This window comes from Neltuma alba, unplaced genomic scaffold (assembly GCF_004799145.2).
Source record: "Neltuma alba isolate B1F8T4 unplaced genomic scaffold, ASM479914v2 tig00011797_pilon, whole genome shotgun sequence".
Classification (NCBI taxonomy): domain Eukaryota; kingdom Viridiplantae; phylum Streptophyta; class Magnoliopsida; order Fabales; family Fabaceae; genus Neltuma; species Neltuma alba.
Genome location: NW_021636417.1, coordinates 2215 through 24648, shown reverse-complemented (window position 1 = coordinate 24648; position 22434 = coordinate 2215). Strand labels below are relative to the sequence as shown.

The 22434-nt window shown below is 35.0% G+C and overlaps 2 protein-coding genes and 1 pseudogene across 3 annotated transcripts; 1 reads left to right on the top strand and 2 right to left on the bottom strand.

Annotated features, from left to right (window-relative positions):
- Nucleotides 1-2464: 2464 nt before the first annotated feature.
- Nucleotides 2465-3370, bottom strand: LOC114718071 (uncharacterized). Its single transcript, XM_028903315.1, has 2 exons — nt 3254-3370; nt 2465-2989 (listed from the first exon to the last, which is right to left on the bottom strand). The coding sequence occupies exons 1-2, from the start codon at nt 3368-3370 to the stop codon at nt 2465-2467; spliced, it is 642 nt and encodes a 213-aa protein (XP_028759148.1).
- A 5683-nt stretch (nt 3371-9053) lies between these two features.
- On the top strand, nt 9054-18302 carry LOC114718067 (plant UBX domain-containing protein 9-like). 2 transcript variants are annotated; one of them, XM_028903312.1, is made up of 12 exons: nt 9054-9217; nt 10999-11060; nt 11213-11714; nt 11806-11889; nt 11969-12085; nt 12708-12830; nt 12934-13143; nt 13231-13347; nt 14317-14457; nt 14869-14925; nt 16551-16672; nt 18219-18302. In XM_028903312.1, exons 1-11 carry the CDS (start codon nt 9134-9136, stop codon nt 16656-16658), a joined length of 1605 nt encoding a protein of 534 aa, XP_028759145.1. In that variant the 5' UTR covers nt 9054-9133; the 3' UTR covers nt 16659-16672; nt 18219-18302. The 2 variants fall into 2 exon arrangements, with proteins under 2 accessions (XP_028759145.1, XP_028759146.1); XM_028903313.1 differs by lacking the exon at nt 14317-14457.
- On the bottom strand, nt 17183-21949 carry LOC114718069 (probable methyltransferase PMT16; annotated as a pseudogene).
- Nucleotides 21950-22434: the final 485 nt, after the last annotated feature.

The window sequence follows — 22434 nt, the reverse complement described above, 5'->3', positions numbered from 1 at the left end:
CATTGTTTTTTGGATTAGATCCTTTGTAGTAATGTATAGATACCACATTACCTAAGTTGAATTCTAATGTCCCCAAAAAATAATGATATCATTGTCTTCAACTCTTCATAATTTGTGTCTTTCTTTATGCTTCTTGTGCTCACACTACCCCTAGCATATTCAACATATCGCATATTGTGCCCGTTTGGATCAGCGATTGGAAAAGCTACTTATTGAAAAAGTAGCTTATGGATAAGTGAAGTTGGGTAAAAACTAAATTGGATAAGCTGAATTATGTTTGGATTGGAGTTCAGAAAAGTCCATTTACAAAAGTGAGATTGGTAAAAAGTTGTTTAGATTATGGTTGAGTAAAAGTAAGTTTGGTTGTAAAATAATCAAAATGGGGATGAGTTCTAATAAATAATAAAAAATGAAAAAAAAAGATATCACATAATACAATGAAATTAAAATAATTTAATATGAAGAAGTGAATTAAATTTTAAGATTTTAGAGAAATAAAAAAATATTTTAAATATAAAGTGAAAGAAGAAAAAAATGAATTGAGATAATATAATGAAGAAGTAAAATTTAATGAGTGAATTAAAATTAAGAACTTTAGAGAAATCATAAGAAATATTTAAGAAATGAAGTGCAACATGATAAAAAAATAAATTGACATAATACAATAAATTTAAATTAATTTAATATGAAGAAGTGAAATTGATTAAGTGAATTAAATTTGAAAGCATCAGAGAAATGAAAAAAAATGGATAAAAATGTTTTGAACTCCAATTGACAAAGTAAAACAAAATAATATTACATAATTAATTAATTGATAAGCTATGGATAATTTGGTCTCTAATTGCATCACGAACATGATTCATATGCGATGAAGACTATGATGTAACATTTGAAGGCGATGGTTGACTAGCTTCAGCCTGATCATGTTCGGTCACTATATTACCATTTTCAACTTGTTCAAAAAAGAAGTCGGAGCTTGAATGTCTCCTTATAAGGTTATGAATAGCCATTGTTGCACAAACCATGTACACTTGTGTTTGGAAGTCATAACTACGTATGTTTCGTAAGATGTGAAATCTATTCTTCCAAACACCAAAGGCTCTTTCTATTGTGTACCTTAAACTGGAATGATAATAATTGAATGCTTTGTTACTATTTTGGGCTCCTACTTGTCGTTGGAAGTTTGGAAGGTGGTAGTGCTCAGATCTGTATGGGCCTAGATATCCATTTGGTGTTGGATATCCCGCATCAACCAAGTAATATTTCCCTAATGATTCATGAAACAATTTGAAAGATTGTGAAATGAATAAAAATATGAAATAATTAAAAAAACATGAGTGATTGGAACTTATAAACATATACCTGGAGGTGGATGAGGGAAATTAAGAGATAAATTTGTAATAGCACTGTCAAATATACGAGCATCATATGCAGATCCCTCCCACCCTGCCAAGACAAAAGTGAAACACATATCCCAATCACATATAGCCATGACATTTTGTGATGGGTTTCTCTTTTTGCCAATAAATTTGTCTCGTTTTGCAGCAGAGACAACACACTATATATGAGTGCCATCAAGTGTTCTGATTATGTCCTTAAAAAATGGATAATAACGTGGATCGGTTTCAATTTTTCTATGAGTTCCACAAAATATAGGATCTATGGGTTGAATAAGTTCACTCGATAGGCTAAGGCAAGCTTGCAGTACATTATGAAAGTGCCTACTTATAGTTTCCCCTGAATGTTGAAACTGTTCCTAGATCATCCTATTGCATTGTCCATGTGCAACTGTGTTTAAAAACATTGTGACCATTTCTTCAATTCCTACGTACTTAGACTTTTGTAAACCATGTTCCTCTAATTTAGTACATAAGAGGTTTTTTTTTTTGGTTGAAAATTTAGTACATAAGAGGTGGAAAACATGTTTATCCACTCTAAACATTTCGGGACATCGATCATCATGCCCCTCCATAATGCCTTGTACCTGTAAGTTTCCTGTCAGCTAACTAGTTCTACAGGGTTGTTTATACATATACATTTCAGAATAATGACCAACCAATACACCTACTATTTCATATTGTGTTAATTCTTCATTAATCATGGATAACCGTGTTGAATGGTTATCTTCATTCCACCATGAATCGTTATCCCAATTCCGCAGAGTATCTTCATTCCATGGTGAATCATCATTCTAATTAGCCATTTCTGGAATTAACCCTGTAACTGTGATGACAATAAAGTGTAAACATTGTAGTTACCAAACTAAACAAAGTGTAAATAATTTTCAAACTGCAAACAGAAAAGCAAACCATAGATGACAAGCAGAAATTAAAGTTAATATATTACTTAGTCATTAATAATGTTCCTACAATAGGCCACATCAGTTAAGGTTAAAACAGCAATTAGTTCAAGCTAACAAGTGCAATAACAACAGTGAAACAACTAAGTCATGAACTAAATCCTATTATGCAGGTCCCTTCCATGTGTATGGGTCTTGTGCTGCCGGTATCAACCACCCCAACAACTTGCGTCGATCATGCATAAACCCCAAATAGGCTCGCCTAGCCCACTTCAACCGTGCAAGCATCTGAGCACATGCATAATATAGTTGAGAGTCATCATTAAGCTCTTTAAGGCTAGCCAGGTGTGCCAAAACCTTGTCAACTAGTTGGGGATCTTCAACCAATGCTGCTACTCGCTTATTAGAAGCAGCTGCTATAACACTAAGGCTATTAGAAATTTTAGTAGACGCAACAACTTTTTTCTTCTTCTTCGCATCAAATGTCTCACCCCTCTTCCTCTTTCCATAGCTTCTTGAGCTACTTGGTCTAGTACTCGAGGGGTTGTTTAAGTTGCAACCGGTAAAGTCATATGTGACCCCTGCGCTGGCTGTTGGGTCAACACCGAAATTTTCATCCCCATTGTCCCCCGACCCTTCCTGTTGGTCGAACCTGACTCTATAAACATCCTCCTCCTCTTCTGTGTCAGGCTATGGAGCGAATGCTAGCTGAGGCTGTGAGGCTGATGGTGTGTACATATACTCTCCCGAAGCCACAACATCTTTGAATATCTTCATTAGATCTAATGCAAACATCAACCCCTGATGTCTAAATTTCTTGAAATTGGGATTCACCTACATTAACATAATTAGGCAAGTGTAAGCGATGACTAAACTAATATTTAAAATTAAAACTCAATCAACACAAATAGTTACCATTAATTTTCGTTGCCACTACTCATCAGAGGCCAATACCCTATTTGTCGCTGCATCATAACCAATGCCAATCTCCCCAAACATAAGTTTTTCCCACAACTTCCAATCCTTTCTCAAAATGTCAAATCTATTCTTAAGTTGCTTTCTATCATACATTTTCCCGCTCCTTTCCTGAAAACTCTTTGTAATTTTGTTCCAACCGGGCCTTGTAAATGACGTTCCTTGTGCACTATTTGTTTGACACAAAAATCTATTAGAATTTTCGTCGTGTATGGATCCTAACTCGCTTTTCGTTTTTCATTATCTATTTCTAGGTGGAAAATAATATAGATAAGACTAACAGAAACAAACAAAGCACTAAAAATATTCAAGTTCAAGCTACATTATGTAAGAAATAAGTTCTACCCAAACAAAAATATGTGTTATTTGCATATTCTTCTCACCTAAAATTAAGAAGAAATCCCAAGACAAAAAAGTGTTTGGATTAGAATGACACTAGACTATTTATTCATCGCTTTGAACACCTTGTCTTTCCTTCTTCTCTTCTTCCCTCATTTTCTTTTTTTAACCACTAAGTTATTATTTTAATGGTTTAGGTTTAATTTTTTTTTAAAAAAATTATTATTAAAATATTAAATGATAAAATTAAATAAATAATAAATTACCAAATTGAACATCACATATTGATCATACGTATTGCTAGACACATTAAACATTTGTATTAAGCATGATACAATATTAAAAATTAGACATGAACTGTGCTAAAATATATATATATATATACATACATGAATGATACAAATTTTGTTCCACCATTGTGTTTGGATTAGGATCTATCATTCTTAGACCATTTCTCATTATGACACAAGAATCCCTTGTCTTAAAAGTAGAATAAATTCTTTATCCCAACATCCACTTACCCGTAATTTAGTATTTGACTTATTTATTAGACAATAGGTCTAAATTTTTTAAAAACAAAATCAGGATATTCACATGTAAAATATCCACCAAGTATTTATAACCAAATTAGAACCAAACCTGTCTAAATTGGAACTTTTTTGTTTTCCTAACATATTAGCATAAAAATTTGTTTAGTAACCACTTAATAAAAGTATTATTTTTAACCAACAAACCTCCCACATTTTTCCTTATATATATATATATTTGTTCATGTTCAGAGATTTTCGTCATGTGGAAGCTCCAGTAGTCCCATTTGCAAAGACAAATACAAGTAGAACAAGAGAAAAAGGAAAGACAATACATTAACCTGAAGCTCCAACATTCATATAGCGCATAACTCATCAATTCTTTCCGTTAAATTTCTATAAACATCATAAAAGGAGTACATAGAAGCTTGAAGATGATTCAGCCTCAAATAATCAATCACAACAAATAGAGCATATATTCTCATCAACTAAGAATGAACATGTGACTCTGTCCAAGTTCAATTGACTAAAATCATTCAACATTATTATTATAGATACACATTAAATGAACCTACACTCGAATATTTCAAACTGTGAACGTTTATACACAAATGGATACTGAAACAAAGCACTAAATGACAGCAAGGATGACGCATGAATGGAGTGGCCTTGACTGACTATAGGGACAACTGCCATTTCACTGAAACAGAACCACTGAACTAGAAAGGGAAAAAAAAAAAGGACAACACCGTGGTGCTGCGGAGGAAGTATTTCCGAGACGAAGGAGAATGATTTTTCGTCAATAGGGTTACTACATTTCCCTCTTCCACCAGCGAAGGGAGTGGCCTTCACCGACAGTAGGGATGACAGTCATTTCACAAAACACAGCACTGAACCAGAAGGAAAAAAATAGGACAACACGGTGGTTTGATCATCATGGACAGCAGGGAAGATGACAGTTTCAGGAATCAACAGGGGATCAAAACCAAATGTTCTATTAGCTCACACACAGATCAACACACACACACACTACTCTACATGCTTGGATCAATCACGTATCACTGCCATATTCACCGAAAACCAACACAAAAATAGGAACCGGCCAACTTGTCACAGATCGGACCACCCAAAGCTTGCCAGAGGTAGATCAGACACTCTATTCCACTGGGAGGCTAAGATGTCGACGCATACCTCACATGCACCGGCAGACAGCAGTGACCTGGGTTGGAGACGGCGATAGCAACTCGGAGAAGGTCAAGTCGCGATGAAGGACCAAGCTCTTGGTCACTCAAAGCCATACCGAAGACGATGACCCCACAGCGGAGACGAGATAGAGCTCACGGCGACCAGGTGTCGATGGTTCCGGCGATGACATGACGAAGGGTGTTGGGCTCCAGCTCATGGTCACGGGAGCTCTAAGGTGAAAGAAAAAAAAGAAGAGGTGAAGAAATGACGGATTCCCAGTTGAAGTAAGAATAAAATAACCCTCTGACACTTCAATGGTAAAAAATAAGCTTTTAAAGTGAGGAGATAAGCAACAAAATGGAGCTTCAGCCAGAACGCCCGTTTCGTAGCTTAAAATGTATAAGCTCCTTTTTTTTTTAAGCCCAACCAAACACAACATCATTTTCCAATCGGGCTTATAAGTGAAATAAGCTACTTTTAAGCCCAAATAAGCCCTACCAAATGGACCCATTATCTTCTCCATCATTTGCAAACTTCCTCCTATATGAAAATACAAAATATATGCTTTATAGACATACTCACTATCTTTAATCTAAATCTGTATAACATAGTTGTCATTAATATGTCAAGTAATTATATTAACAACTATCACAGCGTATATTAACAACACATTCTCCCATTTCATAGTAAGGGTTTCTACCTACACTAATCTTTATCTTTTTCATTCATTCCCACTAAATCATGACGAAGCAGAGCAAACCCACAATCAATTCACCTATAATATACCTAAAAATAGAGCACTCATAATCACCCTACCCACCCACAATAAAACCCCAAGTTAAATCATCAACACATACCAGACCAGAAACATGAGTTTTGCAATTAGTTACCTTGTTTATAACAGATCAAAAAACAAAAACTTTGCAATAGCTAAAGGAAGAAGTGATTTTCTACATACCCCACACAAACCCAATTTGCTAATCAAAATATTCTGGGAGAGGAGAGGAAAGAAAGTTTTGAACCTCAAAATCATTGAGACAATGAAGCAAAAGTGCTTCAACTTCAATAATAGTGATGGGAAAGATGCTCCGCCACTTTGCTTTCTTTGATGTCAAGCTTTTCTTTCTCACCTAGGAGCTCTATGAAGAAGACGAAGGAAATCAACTCTGTCACAGTTTTTTGGCTATTCATTAGGGAAGTCAATTATGTCTACTCACTTTTTTCATCAAGTACCTTTAAGACTCCTGTGCAATTATCAAGTTTGAAGGGACTTTTTTGTAGTATTTTATTTTTCATGGGATCTCAGTATCATTTTCTCACATTTAAATTAAGATTTTAAAATAGGAGCAAAATTACAGAAAGCGCCTTACTTTTTTCTTTTTTTTAAAAAAGAAAAAAGTTCCCAACTCCCTCACGGAACCAGAAAGAAGTGCTAGCAAGTGTAGGATTTGATCCTTCTATCACTTAGTAGTTTGTGTCAAAATTAAGGATGATCATCAGATAATTAATATAATGAAAAAAAATATAAATTTACTTAATTTTAACTATTAATCATTCACAACTTTTATACAAGTATTAACTATATTTTATGAGTTGCTAGCAACTTTCATTTGACAAGTAACAAGAAAAATATAAATTTACTTAATTTTAACTATTGATCATTCACAACTTTTATACAAGTATTAACTATACTTTACGAGTTGCTAGCAACTCTCATTTGACAAGTAACAAGGCTACTGACCATCGATCATTGGCAATTTTTGTATAAATATTGACTACATTTTATTTACCATTAATAACTTTCGTTTAACAGATAACGATGTAACTCTTTCAAGTTATTCACAAATTTTGTATATGTATTGATTACATTTCATTAGTGATTAACTATTTTCATTTAGCCAAATTGAGAATGCCCACTTTTTGATGCATTTTACCAATTTGGGAATATAAATTAATAAGTTGTGATTTTAACATAAACATTTGACGTTAAAATTAAAGGTGACCATTGATTTGCAATAAAAGAAATGCAAGAAATATATAAATTAATTCAAAATCGTGATTATTAAATTGCTAAACTTTTTCTAAATTTCAAATTTTTCCAAATAAATAAATGAGGCATTTTGACCACAAAAATTATTAATAACTAAGAAAAAATAGTCAATACCCATATAAAAAATTATGAATGATATTCAGTCAATGACCTTATTACTTGTTAGATAAAAGTTGTTAATGGCTCATGAAATGTAGTTACTACTTGTGCAGAAGTTGTGAATGATCGGTTCTTAAAGTCAAGTAGTTAATTTATATATATATTTTCTATTATTTTAATTACAAACCATTTTGCTTCAATTTCAAAATCTCATTACTTAGGTTGAGCTTCTCTTTTTGTTATTTTTAAGCGTTAGCATTTCACATTTTCAATTTTTTTTTCTATCATTCTCCCTATTATTATATAGGTAACAGTTATTCATATTGATGAATACAATTCGGGCCTTTGTCATTTTTAGGCCGAGTTGATTGATGATGTACGATGTGTCTCTCCCGTATGTTTGCCTATGTTCCCTGTGATGGGATTAAGATATTGGGAGAATTACAACGAGATCCTAAACAAGAAAAATAATTAAAAAACAAGTTCTAAAGGTTGTCATTTTTACTATAGGATTTGTCGTTATAGGTTGTTGAGATTGTTATTGGGACCTTTTGGTAATTATTTTTTTTCTGTGGACTTGGTTGTAATTTCCCCTAGGATATTCATGATCTTACCCCCTATTGTCAATATAAGAATGAGCTTGAATAAATTTGAATCTAAATATAAAACCTCAATCTATTTTATCTTTCCAATTTATCCCTTTTTTTAAAAGTAGTTTTTATAGTAATTGCACGTGTTAAAGGTTCCATCAAATGATAGTTTTACTTAATAGACGTGATTAGTAAGGATATTTTAGGAAGACAACATCTATTTATTATAAATAACTAACTTAACAAACTTTTTTAATATATTCAAACTAGTCAACTTACTCTTATATTAATAACCTAGAATGGTATTAGGTTTGAACTAAAGAGTTGCCAGCTGACTTGATTGTTAAGTCCATTTGTTTGGCATCATGTATTCATGTTAATTGTTACTAGACTAACTTATCAATTTCAGCTTTAACATATTTGAATTAGTTTTTTAGAAGTAATTTTACAATATATGAAATGAGAATGTAAAATGAATTTTGTCTTGACTTACATAAAGATATTTTTTTAAGTAATTATAGGTTTGCCAAGCCCTTCCTTTATGTGAGAAGGGAGGTAAATGATTAAAGAGGTATTTAAATAGAAACCAAGCTATAATTTTAAAGATAATTTTATAACATATAAAATAAATATGTAAAAAATTTTTTATCCCAACTTATAAAAAAATATTTTTACAAAACCCTCATGGGAAACCAAGCCACTAAAAGTTCTTTAATATTTTATGAAGGATCTATGCGCCTGGAAAATAAACATTCCGCTGTCCCATGGGGCAGGTGGACGCGGGACGGGCTGCCTAGCTATCGGTTCAAACGCTTTCTCCGTTCCCATATTCTCTCGCACGTGTTTAACGCCTAGGCTCCAGCTGCCACGTGTCCAACCCAACCTTTTTGTTTGTTGGTTTTTTAAACCCAACTTAAGAAAAAAAAGATAACCCAGCGAACAAAAGGTAGCGCGCACTCCCAGAGTCCCAGGCTAAGCGCATTATTGTACATACAGTGGACTCCACTCGACTTCTCTTGTAATCTGCATCTGCAATCTACATCTCTAGTTGCAAAGATCTAGGGCCGCAATGGCGACTCCTACACCGGAAGCCATTGAAAACTTCATGAGAATCACCGGATCTTCCCAGTTCGTCGCTATTCGGAAGTTGGAGGTGAGTTTCTCTGTCTAATATGCTAATTATATTATACATTACCTCTTATAAACAAGAAATTACTGTTAAATCCGTTTTTCATTTGGATAAATGCACTGTTCATTATTTTATCAGGCAGCATCAGCGGCACCGTTTTAGTTCATTTTCGCTCTGTGGCTTCTTTATCTGATTCATTTTTCTAGCTAAGCAGACATTCTAGAAATGCATCACATGGCTGATGAACCAAATATCAAAACAGGAGAAAATGTGGCAAAATGGTACAAAAAATGAGCATATTTATTGGACTAAAGTTGATTGTTTAAAGAGAGGCATAATCTGTAATTGTGGATAAAGTATAAGGGTGCGGTTGAATTATATAGGTTAATTCTTTTAATCGATTTTCACTACTTTACTTACACTGCTTTCCTCAAAAAATCTTCTCATTTATGCCGGAGGTCGTTTTAGAAGAAGACTCCATGGGCAATGAGTTTTGAAAAATTAGAAAGGAAGGTGAGGGAGGAAGCAATATAGAGAAGAAAACGTGAATGGACATGATATAGATACCCAGTGTCAATGCTTTGACTAATGGCTGGTCAGAAGCATGATTCTTTAATGAAAGGTATTGTTAAAATGTCTATGATTTAGGATGAATTAATCTGACTGTCAATGCTTTGACTGATGGCTGGTCAGAAGCATGATTCTTTAATGAAAGGTATTGTTGAAATGTCTATGATTTAGGATGAATTAATCTGATTAAGTTTTGTTTCTCACTTAAGTACAAGTATGTAATTATATTTCATATATATATATATATATTAGTTGAATAGTTATTGCCTGGTGATTCATACGCATGGAAATTAGGGATGAAAATTTTGGGTGAGCCCAGTTCTTTGGGTCTGGTAAGACTACTGTTGACTGCTATGGGGACAGTCGAGAAAAGCCTGAATAAAACTAACTGGGGATATAGCCGGGTCGGGTCATGCAACTACTCATCAGTTTTCACCATGTATAGGGTCAGCTTCAGAACTATTTTTTTAAGGGCATTATACATCAAATTCGAAGGAACTCATGCCTGGCCTGCTACACGTGCTATGGGGTATTAAGTAGCTGTAGAAGGTTCTATTTTCCTTGATGGACAAATGGTCTTGAAAATATGACATTAAGCATGGTGTGTTTGGATGAAAAATGGGGAGTCAACAGTGATTTATGTGAAAAATGGAGACGAAAGGAAGATTGGAGGACTTTTGAAATTTATATCTGATAAGAGTAGTGATTTATGAGACATTTTTTAAAATGAACGTCGGGGCTTCTTCACTGAGGAAATTCTTTTTAAGATTGGAGATCGTAATGAATGCCAGTTCTGTATTTTAAATGTTAAGGCAAGTTGTCCTTGCCTATTGAAATACTAGTTTCAACATGTATTCAATGGATTTGGAGATTGACTTGGTGGATGTGTTCTTCTCTTTTACTTATGATGCTTCAGAACTAACTAATAGATCATACGAGTGTAGCCATGGCTATTTACATTCTCAGGAATTTCTTTTTGGATGAGTATTTAGAAAGATCAAATCTGTAAATGAAATCACGTTTCAAATTGGGAATTACTACGATTGGGTTTGTAATCAGAGCATATCCTTTTTCTGTAACTATCTTCTTTGTGTGTTGTCCATGTCCATTATTATTGTATTATTTTGCTTATGATTAATTTCTCGGTTTGACACTATCATCTGGGTTAGTTACATACCGGGTATTTTTAGCATAAGTCCAAACTCTTACACTTTCATATTTTGACTGGTAAGCAGGAGTATGGAGGCAATCTTAATGAAGCTGTCAATGCTCATTTCATTGAAGGGGATAAACACATGTATGGAAAATAATTCATGATCTTTTTCCTATTTCCTTTCAATATTTTTGTTGGAACCTAAACAATGTTACTTCAGATACCATGAGAAATTCTGAGTTTTCTTCACCTTTTCTTTTATTTACACGTTTGTTTGTTGCAACTATCTTGTCCAGCATGGGGCAAAATCTTACTGCTGGTCCGCAGTATAATCACATGGATGTAAATAATCAAAACCATGCCGGATCATGTGGACTTTTGCCTTTACTCTCTGCTGCGAGAAGGTTTCGACCTTCACTACTACTTGACTCAAATTATAGGAGAGAACTGAGGGACCTGTATAACAGGATTAGCGCTCCTCCCCATAACGGTCATGCACCATATACTTCACACCCAGGAGAAGTGAGGGGAGTTCCTGTGGGGATCAATAGTACATATGAGCAATCCCATTATTCAGGATTGAGCTCTTCAAGTGTAGACGTGACGGGAAATCCCTTATCATATGGTCAAGGAATTTATGGGGCAAATGAATTTCAAAGCAATTTGAACTTAACTCAGCCAAATTTCTCACACATACCAAATAATGCTACAGAGGAGGCAATGATTCAAGCTGCAATCGAGGCTTCAAAGTTGGAGATCAAAGAGAGTGCTTCAAGGAGGCAATTGGGCACTCTTAATGTATATTATATCTTAAAGCCTAGATTGTCACCGCTTTCTTTATGCTCTCTAAAGTCTCCCCCCTCTCTCTTTATTATTAATATTCTTTCAGGATTTAGTAGATGGTAGGCTTCCCCAAAGTATCATTCACCAAGAAGATAAAGATTTAGCTCGTGCAATTTCATTGTCCTTGAAGGTTTTGAAATCATATTAGTATTTTTATTATTTGCTTTCTCCATCTTCTTGGTCCTTTATTTAATTACCAATGAACTCAGATGGCAGAGCAAGAGCAAGCAATGTATGAACATATGGCAAAACTAGAAAATGAAAGACTAGGAGGAGTACATGATAGGCCAACCATGAGAGAGAATGCCAACATGAGTGGATGGCAGGTGCATACTTTGTTAGCTGATGATTGTTTTTCAATGTACTCACACAAGACACTTGTGCGCTTAAGATGAAATACTTGCATGCCTTGGCAACAACAGGTGAAGACCTATATTGAGACTTTGGGAGGCCATAGTCCTCACAAGTTTGCAACTGAAAGGGGGGAAAAAAACTTATTTACTTTTTACTTCTCCCTCCCTTTTCTGAAAGTCTGGCCACCACAGAAATTTATGTTATTTCTCAGAAACCCTCAACTTTATTCATTCTGGCTCTTCCCACATTCTATTTCCAGTTCTTGCTGTTGTGATGCATAACGTATACTGATTGAAAAGCTAGGCAAATACTGATAAAATTATTTCAATTTATAGGATTTGTCTTGATTCTGTGAACTTAATCTTGCAAATCTAAAGTAAACTTATTTGGATGATTGGGTCAGAGATCGTAGAATTATGATATCTAATGTGAAGTTGACTGCTTGAAACTTATTTTCAGTCAGCGTATTTGTTCTTATTGTGTGTATTTGGTGGGAGCACTTTAGAGCATAGGAATGACACTTTCCTATGGACCTGTGCGGTTAAAAAGCTCTACAGATGTTTCTTCTAACAAATGAATATTTTCCAAGTAAAGCCAGGAACCTCATCCAACAGAGGTGGAACCCAAAATGTGGCACAGCCTGTGATGGGTGCTCCATTGAGCGGCACTGCTGGTAGTCATCTTCAGGGCAATGAAGATGTATTTATCACTGAAGAGGTAGCAATAGAAACCCAAGATAATTTGGTTTGCTCTTGAAAATTAGCATGTAAAAACCACCGATGTTATGCTGATATTTTGTTGGATCCTTTTGGGAATGTAGTGGGGTAATATGTCATCTGAAGAGCTTAATGAAGCAGTTTTGCTTGAGACTGCAATCTTTGGTGACACGCCTGATCACACTTCACAGAATGTGTCACCTTTCCCTGATCTGCAACGTTGTCCAGAAGGAATTGTGGATCCTAATGTGCAGTTTTCCCCAACTGCAGCATCACTGTCATTAACAGCAACTCGGTTGCTAAGAGAACAACAGGTTTTAAATTCTTGCCCGCAATGGCTATTTTTGTGTTTAGTGTGCACAATGTGACAGGATAGCATGATGTTTCTAACTTGCATGCAGGATGCTGAGTATCAAGCATCACTGCTGGCTGATAAACAAAAGGAGTTGAATGCTCTAAGACAAGTTGAAACTCAGCGCTTAAAGGGAGAAGAATCATGCAAGAAGCTTGAAAGGAAGGTAATAAATTCGTTAAGTTTCTTGCTTGTTAAATTGTTTTGTTGGTGTAAGCCTAACTATATAACTTTTATTCCTTTCTGATTAGGATGTAATGTTGCTCAAGGTTGTAGATTTTCGTAGTTGCCTGACTTTCAAGCGTTTAGTTGTGGCATTTTACTAATCAGTAATGCTGGTTAGATATTAATGTAGAATTCAATAACATGAGTATAACTAGTGGTAACTAACAATGCAAGTAATTGCCAACTTGATAGTTTGTCTAGAAGAATTTCAGCATTACACAACTCACATCATCCTTGTTTCTGATATTGAATCATGCTAGTAATTGCCATCTTGGCCTTGATCAGAGGATGACGTGGTCTTGGGTATAGGGCTATGGGCTGATGCCTTGAGTTTGTATGACTTCCGATGTATCAAACAATAATTCTAAATTTAATATTAAACAAATATGTTGTTTTATCAAAATAATTTGGTAGGAGTATGTTGACATGTTGATCGCAAACTATTTATTTGGAGGACTAAAATCTTCTAAAGATGAATTTGTGGTTCTAGTCATAACTTCATTTAAATGTAGTTTTGTTTGACCAAAGAGGAAACTCCATCTTATCTATACAGTTCTCTTGGTGGAAAACTTCATGATTGTCTTCTTTGTTGATCGTATTAAATGATGTAAAGGGGGGGGCCTTCCTTGACAATATTTTAAAGGGATTGGTCTGAGGGATAACATTAGTACACTAATTGTTGCGTTCTTTAGTTTTCCATTTGTGGTTATTGATATCGCCTTGCAGGGAAGAATTTTGTCCTGTTCTGTAGTATTCTGGCTTTGGTATGGTCTCGGAAGGTTTTTTTGGGGTGAATATCATAGCAGACAGTTTTGTTCTTTATGCTGTGGAAATATATGGAACTATTAAATTTTGAAGTCATGTACCTTTTTTCTTTTTGGGGTATTTATGTACGTGCTGATGGTTGTAGGAGGAGAAAATGTTTGGTAAGAAAGAAACTTTTCTTCCTGAGGAACCCCCCATCGATGATGAGAATGCAATTACTATTGTCATTCGAATGCCAGATGGTAGTCGGCATGGGCGTCGATTTCTTAAGACTGACAAGCTTAAGGTAAACTATTATCAGAATTTCAAAGCTGTAGAGTTGACGTTCATTATAATTCAAATAATCTTTATGATGAATGAGATCAAGTATTGAAAAAGGTTAATATATAAAACTACAGTTCCTATATCCTAATTGATGTTCTCACTTTGTCACACATGCATATATGGAACCGTTTTATATTGCTTCTTAATTTGGAGGAAAATAATTGCTTATCTTATTTTTCAAAGTTAACCCATTTAGGGGAAAATATTCAAGTCTGGATCCGCTCTATTTACCTTATGGATTGTCTGATAACGATCACGAAATAAGGTGCATAGAGCATGTCAGAGGGAGACTTTTGTAGATTAATGCACTTATTGTACATTGTTGTTTAGTTGGGATGCATGGCTAACAAACTGTGATTGTGCAACTGTGTAGCTTATTTTTGATTTCATAGAAATTGGCGCAGAACTGAAGCCTGGCACCTATAGAATTGTAAGTGTTCCTTTCTTTGTCGTCTGATTTTCTGTATTGAACCTTCTTTGAAGTCTAATATGGCATGATTTCTTACAACTGAGTAATCAAAGAAGTTCTTTAGTTGTGTAATATTCCCTTCTCTCGTGGTATTTAATAAAAAGTGTCGAAGTGATTGAATTTTTCCTTTAACACACAGACAGAAATGTGTATGTTCACTGGGGAAAATGCTTTTGTCCTCAATTTTATGTGGAATCTGGGGTGCGTTTGGTATGGGGAATTTGGAGAGAAGGGAAGGGAAAGAGATGGATTTAGCTCCGTTTCCCTTATTTGGCAATCCAAGATTTGTAGGAGGGGAGGGCAATTTTCATAAAATTTTCCGTCCCCTCCCCTTATAACCCTCCTTTTTGGGGGGATTTGGAGGGAAAAGGTATATTTTTATCTTGCTTTGACTAAATTGTCCATGGCTATTTTTAATATTTCCATCCTACCCTTCTGCCTTTCTTCCTCATCTCATCTCACCCAATATGTATATATAGTTATATATTTATTTGTGTTCATTGAACTGTCAAATTTTTTAAAAAAGATTTTTTCAATTAAAAATGATCAATGGAAATTTTAAGTTAAATGTTAAAAGTTTAAAATTGTATTCCAGTGTCAAAATACTCCGACCAATATTAAGCAAAAATGTTAATTAAAAACCTGACAGTTGACTAATTATACTAAAAAAAAATTGTTAACTAACAGTGCCATCAAAACTGATTCTTTTGATGAGTTATGTGTGTGCGTGTGTTTATATATATGTGTATGTATTAAGTTTAGTTATTATTGTGTATATATATCATAGTTATGATATTTATAATTATTATATATATACTGTAACTATGATTATAAATGATACTTTTATATACTAAATGTAATAAGTAATTTATTATTATTTTATTAAACATTATGAAAGTTGGAATATAAAAACAACTTAAATAGAACAAGGATAAAGTTGTCCTTGTAAAAATATTTTTCCTCCCTTCCCGTCCTAAACCAAACAAGGTAATATTAAAATCCATTCCTTCCTCTTCCTTTGATCAATCCAAATAAAGTAATATTAAAATCTCTCCTACCCCCTCACCTTCAATTTCCTCCATTAAAATCTCTTCCTCTCCTTCCTTCCATTGAGCCAAACAGACCCTTAGTATCATCTACATCAGTCATCGGGCAAAAAACCATTCCTATCTTGAAAAGAAGTCATAAATGGAGCAAAGTCATTTTTCTCAACGCAAAAAAAAGTTCACATATTTCAACATTTGCTTAATACCTGATTGGATTTAATTCCAGTAGTTTGAAATATATCTTGTTTCTGTACTAGTGTTTTTCTTGTTCTTTTTTTTACATCGTTGTACTCTGTGGTTAGGTTTCTAAATATTACAAATTACTTTATGAAAGAATCTAATAGCAAATGGAAGAAGCTGATGGCAAATGCATAAAGAAATTTATCCAGGTGTAATTCTTTCTAATAAACATATAATTGGATTAAATGGGTATTTGAATAGGTGGAGGAATTTTTTTATTCGTCCATTATATTTCATATCATTGGATGCTTGTGTTTGAGATCATAAATGACAATAATTTCTTGTATATTTGGTGAATAGGTGAAGTCATACCCCCGACAATCTTTCAGTATGGATGATGGCTCATTTGCCTTGAGTAAAGTAGGCCTGACCAGCAGGCATGAAGCATTGTTTCTGGAATTAATTTAGATTTACATGTTCCTGTAAGTATTTATGTGTGTGTAGATAATGGTTCAGAAAGATGGCATTAATCTAACAGAACTATTGTGCATATTCTTATTCACAGATAGTCTTCATCTGCCTTAATTTGAATGTTCTGTTGCCTTTTAACAAATTTTAAGAAGCATGTATTTTACGAAGGAGTATAACATATCTCCTTCATAAACCTATAAGTTTATACTCCTCTGGTCCTAAATATAGGACCCTTATATTAGTGTGTATAAGGATCTTATTTTTAGGAGCAGAGGAGTAATTATACATCAAATCAAGCATTTTAGTTTTAAACTATTTGTCTCCATTTTGTTCTTTTGAAATTTAAAAGAAAAGAGGACAAGCAGTAAAATTGAAAACCTCATAGTTTTAGGTCTTGGAACTGTCTTAATCCTAATCAGAAACACTCTTGCCTTTTATTTTCCGACAATATGAAGGGGTGTAAAGAGGGTACGTGTGCATATAAAAACAAGAATTATTTGCCTGATAAAAATTCAGCACAAGGGTGATTGGTGTAATTGCTTGAATAAGAAGAGAGGCGATTGTAATTTCAGCAGCAATATTGAAATCAGATATTTGATATGAGAGTTTCAATGACTTAATTGTTGCGTATAAATGTTCACTTTGCACCCAACAGAACTGGGGTTGGAAAAGAATGGATTTTTCTAGAAAAATTGAATAAGAGATGGATCAAACTAGCTCTTGCTTTGTTCGAATGGCACAGTCCAATACTGCTTGGCTGCTAATAGTATCTTCTCTCTCCGGTGTGGACCCTCTTCATGGTTTGCAATTCTTGTTTCCCACTGCATTGCATCTGCAATGCTTTTCACCTTTACCAACACATCTACATCATCACGAAGAATGACACTACCTTTCGGCCTCAAAATCCTATCCATTTCTAGAATAATATCCTCCATATTGCATCTGTAGCACGTGTTAGATGTAATTAGAATATCTGTGGCACATATGTTAGACGTATTTCTATTTTCACTATTAAAATTCATGAGTTTCAGAGTTTACTTTTGACCTTACCTGTTCTGATAAAGGCTGAAAACTGAATCACCATGTATGAAGTCATAAGTTCTTGGGTAGGTGGACATGGCTTCACACCTGAGAACAGATAAACGTAGTTATTAGTGACTTCATAAGTTACTATTGAAACTTGATACAGGGCAGAACTTGATATGCCTATTTGTCTAGACTTCAAATTTTTCTATCAAAAAAATTTTAGAATCCTCTACATAAAACTGCCATTGGTGGGAAACCCATGTTTTAGAAGATTTATATATGGCTCAAGAAAGATGCAACTACTTGTTTAACAAGGCAAACAAAGAAATCCCTTTTCAGTTTTCACCCAACAAGATTTGTTGCTCGCCTTGATTTCCCATATAACTTCTAACATGCTAGTATATATTTTTCAATAGGAATAACTTTCTGACACGTTTTCATATCTGTGAATGACTTGCTTTGTGGTTGTTTCCATAAATCTAGTCTGCTTGCAAACTTTTCACCAGAAGTAAGGCTTACCAATTTTGATAGGTACCAATCAATCCACGTTCGTAGATGACACCGAGGGTATTAATATCAGCCTCGACAGGGACGATGTTCATGACCCACACTGGATCATCAACTAAAGCTGCTGCAAAGCCTCCCAAGTAAGAATTCATATCAAGCAGGTTTCTGTACCTCCCACCGTCTGCTAGCTGATAATCCATGGCTTTGTAATGTGCCACTCTCTTTTTCCATAACTCTGTATTTTCTCTAAAGATCTCTGCTGTATTCCATTCAAACTTCCTCTTGAAATTCTTGGAGGGATTGAAGTGAGCCTGTCAGGCCAATTGGCCAATTTCCCACCACTAACTTCTTGAATGTCAGTTACCTCGGGTAGTGGGGTCAGGCAGGTGTCCATTTTAGTGTTCCTGCAATGAATCGCTTTTGGTAGTAAGCATCAGAACTTCACAAGGATTAACCAAAAATAATAATAAAAAAAAATAAATAAAACACAGATTTTCATTGGAAGGCCGCAATTAGTACTCTCGTTTCTAAACTGCTTTTTCCTACATTGTAAGGAACCTAACGGAATGGAGTATCTGACAAGGCAGAATATGCAACACAAACTTTGGTGAGCTGATACTATACTGACTCCTGTCTTTATTATACTACTGGTTTGGTATCACTGCTATGCTAAACCCTCTCTCGCAGCAAGAATCATATGCTTTTGTCTTTCTTTTTGAATCTCTTTTAAGTCTTTATCCAATATGAATCTTCCGTGGACATCACTATCTTCTCACGTATCCATGTTTCTTCATAGTTGAAACTGCCGGAAACAACAACCACAGTAAATCCTCGTGATCATTCCATAAAGTGTTTTTTTCCCCTTTGCCCTTTTTCCAAATCAGTTGCAAGCCTGATGTATTAATATAGTTCATGAGATTTCTTCTACCAAGAAAAGCCTCTTAAAACTAAACCTATAAAGTGGGAAATTACCATGCTGTGTCCGGATCCTGTGCCTCGCAGAAAGGTCTGTTCTGAGAGATCTTTCTGGTATTCTTGCAATATGCATGATTTCTGGGTTTCTGCCATATTGCAAGATCATCCTTCTGTACCAATTTCTTCCAGCACAGGCTTCTTGCTGCCTTCTCAATCACGTCCTGTTCTTCTTTAAGACTCTCAGGTGTTCTCTCCCACCCTTTCCAGTGCTTTTCCCAGTTGATCGGGGGGCCCGACAGAATCCAATACCCACCAGGACGCAAAACTCGATCAACTTCAGTTAGGTAAATCCCATCTGTAAAACCATAAGCAATTCAGTAACAATGTTCTTCAATAACGAAAGTTCAGAACTGTTCAATCTGTATCTATGTGACAAAGGAAACGGGGTGCACCATATTGGCCCCAGGGAATGAGGCAACGTGAGCAGTGAGCCATGTCAAAAGCTCTGGAAGGGTAAGGAAGTCTCATGGAGGCAAGAACTCCAATCAAAGCAGGAACTCCACGTTCAAGAGCAAATTGAACCTGGGCTTCATGCGTGTCTTTTGGGGCAAATGACACTGTTAAAATGTCTCGAGATATAAGGTAAGCTCCCCAACTGGCCACCTGAAAAATAGCCAGTAAAATATTTCACAAAGAATCCTAAAATATAAGGATTAAGGTACCAAACTACAAATTTGTTCTAGAATTTTTTACTCACAAGCGCTAGCGGGTATTTGAAAGTTTTTTAGGAAGAGTTTAAAATCATAACAATATTATCATATACCATTAAAAATGTTAATGATCAGCGTCACTATTTTAACAGTAAACATTAATTTCTTGAGGGTAGAGGGTAATATTGTTATAATTTTAAATTTTTCAGGTAAATTTGCTTTCAAAATTTTTTTTGGATACCCAATGTTCTTATGACAAATTTGCACTTTAACCCTAAACATAAATGAGAAAAAAAAAAAGGAAGAAAAGGGAAAGAAAAAAGCCTTGAGTTTTCTATGGTGTTAATGAGACAGTGACATCGGAGTGGCTTCATTTTACAAAATGAAATAGTATCATGCACGTTTATACTATTTCAGTGTCATATATTATTGCAGATCGCATCTGATATACTAAAGTTTGCGTAGTGATTATGGAGACATCTCTCTATTTTAATTACTCAGGTTCAATTTTATTTAGGGCTTAATGTTTCAGAATTTTTTTATACAAAAATATCTAGTCCCTATGAATTGTGCATTTAAAGATGATTTTAAGAAGATAGATAAGTTCAATTGACGGATAAAATGGCTTAAAAATATCTTTTTTTTTTCGCATTATTAATATTTGAAAAGTGAGATGAGAAAAGCGAGAATGCTACGGCCAAAGGCATGTGGAACGGCTGTGATGTATCTATGCCTTTTAATTCTTCAAAAAATTTTACTTCAAAAGAAAAACACATAATATAATGTAATGTACATATGCAATTCCTAAATTTAAAAAAAAAGAAAAGACAAATGTGCGTGGAAGTCCTGTTGAATAACACGGGAAAATATATTAAAAATACAATAATTAATGGGATTGCCGATTTGTCATGTCTATCTGATAGAACTCTTATATGTGGTAAGCATGGAATAATCTTCATTAATTTTCCTTTACAGCACTCCCCCTGATTTACCTGAATTGTGTAGTCTCATAAATGATCCTACCCTCCCAGCATCAAAGCCAAACAATATATAATCTAGAACTTCAAATTAAAAGTTTCCCATGCCAAATAATTATAAATTTTAAAAATTTAATCTTTCTCTAAGTCATTCCAACATCAAAATTGACACACATACATATATATAAAATAAAGCATTTAGTAAACTACTCAGTGAAAAAAAATAACAAGGAGCAAGTTCAATTATTGGATCTCTTTCTGACTGGTGGACTTGGCCATTACTGCTCTAAAAGTTGTTAAACTACCCGCAGCAGAAAGGCGAACCATCCGGTTCAACGAGCAAAAAAACCGGCGGTTCACAAAGAAAATTTAAAAGAAATGCTTGATATTACGAATCCGATTATGGAGTCCAAAATAGTGTTCGGTTCAAGAATCGAGAAAGGAGAAGAATTCCGTACCCCACAGCCGGTGTCTATGGCGGTTCTGATAGATCCATCTTTCAGGTTGATCAGTTTTCCGATGTCGTCGATGTACGCACCGGCGCCACGTGGAAACATGGTCCCACCACCAGGGAACTTGAACCGGTCCTTTTCGAATCGGACCCAATTCTGTTTCGCCTTCTCAATTGTCAGCTCCTTGTGAGGCACGTTAGCGTACCAGACAAAGTCCCGACTCGTCGGCCACCGGAACGGAATTCGGTACCCAAAGGGCGCCGGAATCCGGCACTTCATTAGCTCCTCCTTCTCTGGGCAATGCCTTTCCGGTAGATTAGCCTGTCCCTGTCGAATTTCAGGGACCTCTGAACGTCCTGACAAGGAGTGTACTCAGAGAAGGACGCATCGCAGGGAGGGAAATTAAAAGCACGCTCCGCCGTGGGACGTGGGTCAGGGAGGTGATGACGGGACGAGAAGTCGAGATTGACATTCAAAGGCGCCGGCGAGATTGACGTGGTCGAATTGTGGTCAATGCAAAAGGGAACGGGGACGCCGGAATTGGCTTTGACTCCGGCGGTTGATCGGAGGCTGACCAGGGGTGAATGCTGCCAGAGGCTGAGGAGGTAAAATATAGTGCAGAAGACAGTGGTGACGATGAAATAGTGAAGATTCTTGATGACATGAGGATTGTAGAGAGGAATAGTAGGATAATTGGCCATTCTTGTTTGAAGATAATGATCAGAACTGAAGAACGAGAATGTTGTTATGGAGTTCTTGGCTTCTTGTTTTGCTGGTTTAGAAGAAGAAGAAAGGCATATTTCTAAGAGAAATGGAGTGCAAATAGTAAGTACATGTTAGTTGTTAGTTATCAGTTACGTCTCTTTCTTCTTCTTCTTCCCTTTTTTTATTTACGGGAATATTCCTTCTATTAACTAACTAATTAATGAAAAATCTAACAAAATTGCAAGAAAAAAAATCATATAAATTTATAATAAATAAGGACATTCAATAACCTTAAACAGTGTACTCTACCCACACTATATATATAGAAAAAGGATGTCAAGTGCTAATTAAATTTGTTTTGTTGTTTTTTGAGGTGATGAGCTACTCTTCCGGTCTTAATGTACAATTAAATTAATTAATTTAAGTAGATTAAAGATGTTAGTTAAATTAGCTAATCTAATATGTTTTTTCCTCTTAAAAA

What these genes read in the sequence shown, in the direction of transcription:
- LOC114718067 (XM_028903312.1), top strand. Translation starts at nt 9,134, where the DNA reads ATGGCGACTCCTACACCGGAAGCCATTGAAAACTTCATGAGAATCACC. An exon ending in CAATTTCATTGTCCTTGAAG is followed by an intron (nt 11,890 to 11,968) that starts GTTTTGAAATCA and finishes CAATGAACTCAG; the next exon opens with ATGGCAGAGCAAGAGCAAGC. An exon ending in ATGTATTTATCACTGAAGAG is followed by an intron (nt 12,831 to 12,933) that starts GTAGCAATAGAA and finishes TTGGGAATGTAG; the next exon opens with TGGGGTAATATGTCATCTGA.
- LOC114718071 (XM_028903315.1), bottom strand. Translation starts at nt 3,370, where the DNA reads ATGTATGATAGAAAGCAACTTAAGAATAGATTTGACATTTTGAGAAAG. An exon ending in ATGATGCAGCGACAAATAGG is followed by an intron (nt 2,990 to 3,253) that starts GTATTGGCCTCT and finishes TTCGCTCCATAG; the next exon opens with CCTGACACAGAAGAGGAGGA.